General features: G+C 38.7%; 1 protein-coding gene across 1 annotated transcript; it reads left to right on the top strand.

The window, feature by feature from the left end:
* Window positions 1-781: 781 nt before the first annotated feature.
* Window positions 782-3,449, top strand: LOC147511227 (exopolygalacturonase-like). Its single transcript, XM_086598402.1, has 6 exons — window positions 782-1,035; window positions 1,395-1,527; window positions 2,078-2,133; window positions 2,589-2,786; window positions 2,895-3,120; window positions 3,234-3,449. The coding sequence occupies exons 1-6, from the start codon at window positions 782-784 to the stop codon at window positions 3,447-3,449; spliced, it is 1,083 nt and encodes a 360-aa protein (XP_086454528.1).
* The last annotated feature ends 1,308 nt before the right edge of the window (window positions 3,450-4,757 follow it).

Below are 4,757 nucleotides of genomic sequence, written 5' to 3'. Positions count from 1 at the left end.
AAGCCACTTTCCATGCACAGCAGTTCGCCTTGAACCGTCCTAGGAACTCACGAATAGTTTCGCCCTCCTTGAATGATAATTGAAACAGAGAATCAAGATCTGCCTTCTTCCGCCTGTTGTGGACGTACTGGCTGGCGAACAAATCAGTGAGCTGTTCGAAAGTGTTTATAGAATCAGACTCCAGTGAAAAGAACCAATCTAGAGCGCCATCCTTGAGGCTGGCTGGAAATAATCTGCAATGGAGATAATCGAACTCGGGTGAGCTATAGAGTGCCAAGCTCTGGATATAGCGAGCCACATGCTGACCAGGGCATGTGCTGCCATCGTACATGGGGAAGCGTGGCTGGATAAAGTCGTGTGGAGAGGATTTACTGAGGACCTCTGCGGTGAACGGGGATGCGCGATACGTCTTAAGCATCTTGTGCACAATCTGGGTCGAGTCCTTCTTCGCGGAGGTCTGGCCAATCCTTTGGGATAACTCGTTAAGCTGCTGATTAACGTCATTGATGCTGTGTTCGGCTCCGTTTCCGACTTGTTGTTGCTGATAACTATCCACCTGAGCGCGTAAAGTAGCATTTTCCTCCCTGAGCAAGGAAATGCTCTCATTCGTTATTCCTAACTGGTGGGCGAGGTTCTGAACTTGATCTTCTATGCTAACCATGCTTCGTGGGCTGGAGAGTTAGAGATGGATGAACTGATCTAAAGTGGCTCTCCGATGTCGAAAACCACGAGACGGCGGCAATGTAAAGGGCGTTTTTAGCTTTCTCGATTCTTCTTGTAGATGAGATCGAGATGGGTTTGGACTTTGGATGGGACCGAGGTCGCCGTGAAGCTGAACCCTCACGATCTTCTCTCGTTTTCCTTTTGTTGGGGAGAAGAATCAGTCCGGCGTGAAGTTCCGTTAGATGGTATTTATAGGATTCAGGGGGTGGAGATCCTTCAGACACGTGTACCCTTTGTGTACAAATGTAGGGTAGAGATCGTGAATGAGTGCTGGAGTGGTTTTGATGTGAGTCATACTCTGATTGGGAGTTGGTGCGGTAGTCCCTATTTCCCGGTGGTGGGAAATGCAAATAAGATTTTGGCAATGATTACATCTGGTGGGGTGCGTTCTGTCTCTGGCCAAGTGTTCGTACTGAATTATCTTCGTTCGTACCACCTACTTGTAAGGAGTCGCTCGAAGATCGGTCTTGGAGGTCGGTGCGTTGAGGTCGCCAGTAGCCGTCTCGCAAAACACACCTACTTGTAAGGAGTTGCTCACAGATCGGTCTTGGAGGTCGATGCGTTGAGGTCGCTTGTGCTTCGTCTGCAATGTTCCTTAGTGGGGATATTGCTCCCCTACACTTATCAAGTTTGCTTATTTTCTCGTTAAAATTTGCTTTGGCAAATGCAAGGTCTAAACCATCTTCTACCCCAGAAGCTGATTCACCAACGGCAACTCCAACTCCTACAGGAGGAGGTTTGCTAGGAGTTTTCGATGTTACAAAATATGGAGATGTTGCAGATGCGAAGACTAATAGTATATCGGTGAGTAAGAATAATTCAAATAAATAGAAATTCATCAAGGTCATTTTAAGTTTCACTATATACGCTATCTTCTTGTGATAATAGTGCGTCTCTTACAAGGTTGATCGTCAAAGTGTATTTACATACATAGTATTACCAAACTAATTAACAATGTGTCCTAAATTCCATCGTATATTCCTATCTGAAAACTTTCCATATTAATCTATCTCGATAGTAAGCGTGGTTAACGGCAAGACATATTAATGCAATACTTCAATCACTAAAACACAAGCTATTTTCATTTCCTTAATTTGTAGGCGTTTCAACCTGCCTGGACTGCAGCATGCAAACACGCTGGGGATTCCACCTTTATTGTTCCCAGAGGGGAATTCTTAGTAGGCCCAATATCGTTTTTTTGGGCCTTGCGACAAGTCTCCAAATGTTGAAATCAAAGGAACGTTGAAGGCCCCTTCAGATCCGAGTGTCTTGAAGGAGCCAACCTAGCTTGAATTTAGAGACTTGTCTTCTATTAATATCACTAGAGCTGGTTCTGGAATGTTGGATGGTCAAGGAGAAGCTTCATATACTGGCCATGGCTGTCATAATTCAGGAGGATAGTGCCCTATTGTAAGTACCATTATTATTAGGTATGTATATCTAAACATTAGACCTAAACATCAAGAATATTATTGGAACACTCATTCCATAATATCTCACCACACTCACTAGCCACGATTTTCACCATCAATAGGCAAATGTGGAAAAATGACAAACTAGTGTTATTATTAAGTAAAATATAGCATAAAAAAAAAAAAATATAAAAAAATTGAAAGATCGTATAACAAAGAACTAGTACTCCCGAATGGTGTGGCACTACATACCCCCTTTTAGTTATATTGTTATGCTAATATCATTTATATATATAGTCGTAATTTTGAACGTAATCTAAGAAACTTTACTTATCAACCACATACATATATGTCATTTGCAGTCTCTGAAAATCACCAAAGTTTCTGGAGGTACAATCAACAATATTGCATTAGTAAACAGTAAGGGGTTCATATGAGCTTATTATTGAGCAGCGACATCTTGGTCCGAGATATGAAAATCACTGCCCCAAATAAAAGCCCAAATACTGATGGCATTCACATAAGCCAGTCTACAAAAATCAATATAACTTCTTCAACAATTGGTGTTGGTGATGATTGCATCTCCATTGGACCAAGCAGCAACAATATTTATATATCCAAAGTAACTTGTGGACCAGGACATGGTATCAGGTAATGTTTGTATACATTTTATTCAGAAATAATCACATATATAACTGTAGTTGCTAAAATATTGTGAAGCTTTTAAATAAAAAATACTTATATTTGGTACAATTACAGTGTAGGAAGTTTGGGCAAATACCCAAATGAGCAGGACGTCAACGGGGTACACGTACAAAATTGTACATTAATAGGCCCTGATAATGGAGTTAGAGTCAAGAGTTGGCCGGGATCACCCTCTAGCAAGGCCACTAATCTTAAGTTTGAAGACAACATCATGACCAACGTCAAAAACCCTATCATCATTGATCAAGAGTATTGCCCAAGTAAGGGTTGTGAAACAAAGGTAAATTATTTCTTTAATTTGATAATAAATATATAAATGTATTTGGATGTTTAATTTATGAAAAAAAGATAGAGTTATAATTGCCCCATATACTAACTTTTTCTCATTTACAGCCCTCACAAGTCGAGATAAGTGATGTTCTTTTCAAGAATATCAAAGGTACCGCAACTACAAAGTCTGAAGTAACTTTGGTGTGCAGTTCAAGTATGCCGTGTGAGAACGTAGTACTTGCCAATATCGATCTTAAGTATATTTTGTCGGATGGTCTTGCAACTTCAACTTGTACCAACGTAAAAGGAATCTCTATTACTGGCATAGAAAATCCATAACCTTGTTCATAATTAAACCTAGCACAGGACCTCGATCAATTTATGAAATTGCAAACAATATCAAGAGTGTTAAGTTGTCCCTTTTTTCCCCTGGGCAACTTCTCTAAGAACACAATAGTTGTTTACTACCATAGTTGTCTTACGATAAAGAACACCTTTGGTCCAAATCAAGAAGAAAAAAGTTGTTCCATTGAGAGTTTGTTGTACATAGAAGTGGTGGTCATGATAGTAATATATAATGCATGTATTCAAATAGAAATTTATTTTAAATAAATTCAAGCTTTATATTTTATTTCAATTTCTATCAATTTTTTCTTCAACTTTCGTGTCATTATTGTATTGATAAAACCAAGAAATTGAACTAAATTTTCACAGACAAAAGAAATACAAACACATCAGAATGGTTAAAAAATATGCATGGATAACACCTATACTTGCGAGTTTACTCGTCTAATACAACAAAAATATTATAACCAAATGAGAAATGCCATTTCTCAAAATTATCAATCTAGACTCTGAAAATATGCATATCCTTAGTTAAATATGCCCCCCTCCCACCCAGAATTTTTTTTAATAATAATAATAATGCAGCGCGCATGAGGATGGATGAAATGATGAATACCCCAAAAGGAACTTAATAATATATACATCCTCAAAAAGGCCAATCATTAGGAACAATTTGTATGTTGTGCGAGACTACAACCATGACACTTGATGTGCATCATCATGAGTGAAAGGACTAATAGTCTAAGACCAACCTGGCCTAAGGTTTCCATATTGACAACCACACCTTCGGTAAAAATTCACTTGAACTACCATCATCCAAATCTTTGCATTATTGTGTTTGAGTCTATGAAGGTTGGTGGAACAGTAAGCTCCTCATCATCTACATATTTAATGTTCAATTGTTCATGACCTCGGGTGTCTTCATGAGTGGCCAGTGCATATAGTGGCTCTAGAGAATCCAGATCAAGTGCCCTTGGATATCATGAAAACAAAATTTAACAAAATTTCCTAAATTTAGTTCCTTGATCGTAAATAGGATTGCTAAACTGTTGATACTCATCTTGAGATCCATATAGTCTGTCGTCTCATGAATGTAGTGCATCGCAAACACAAAGTTTAAGCACATACTCAGTTGTTGAATTATATACGTACTATATACCATGTGTATTTTGCAAAGTCGTAAAACCAAACCTCGTACTGTATGAAAAAAATGTCCTTGTATTAACTGGTTTTATAGTGTAATATAGGTTCTAGGTCACTGCATCTCTTGTTGTAGCTGAAACCATCAAATACATGCACAGA

This window comes from Coptis chinensis, chromosome 3 (assembly GCF_015680905.1).
Source record: "Coptis chinensis isolate HL-2020 chromosome 3, ASM1568090v1, whole genome shotgun sequence".
NCBI lineage: Eukaryota > Viridiplantae > Streptophyta > Magnoliopsida > Ranunculales > Ranunculaceae > Coptis > Coptis chinensis.
Note: the sequence above shows the minus strand (reverse complement) of the source record. Positions and strands in the feature narration are given on the sequence as shown.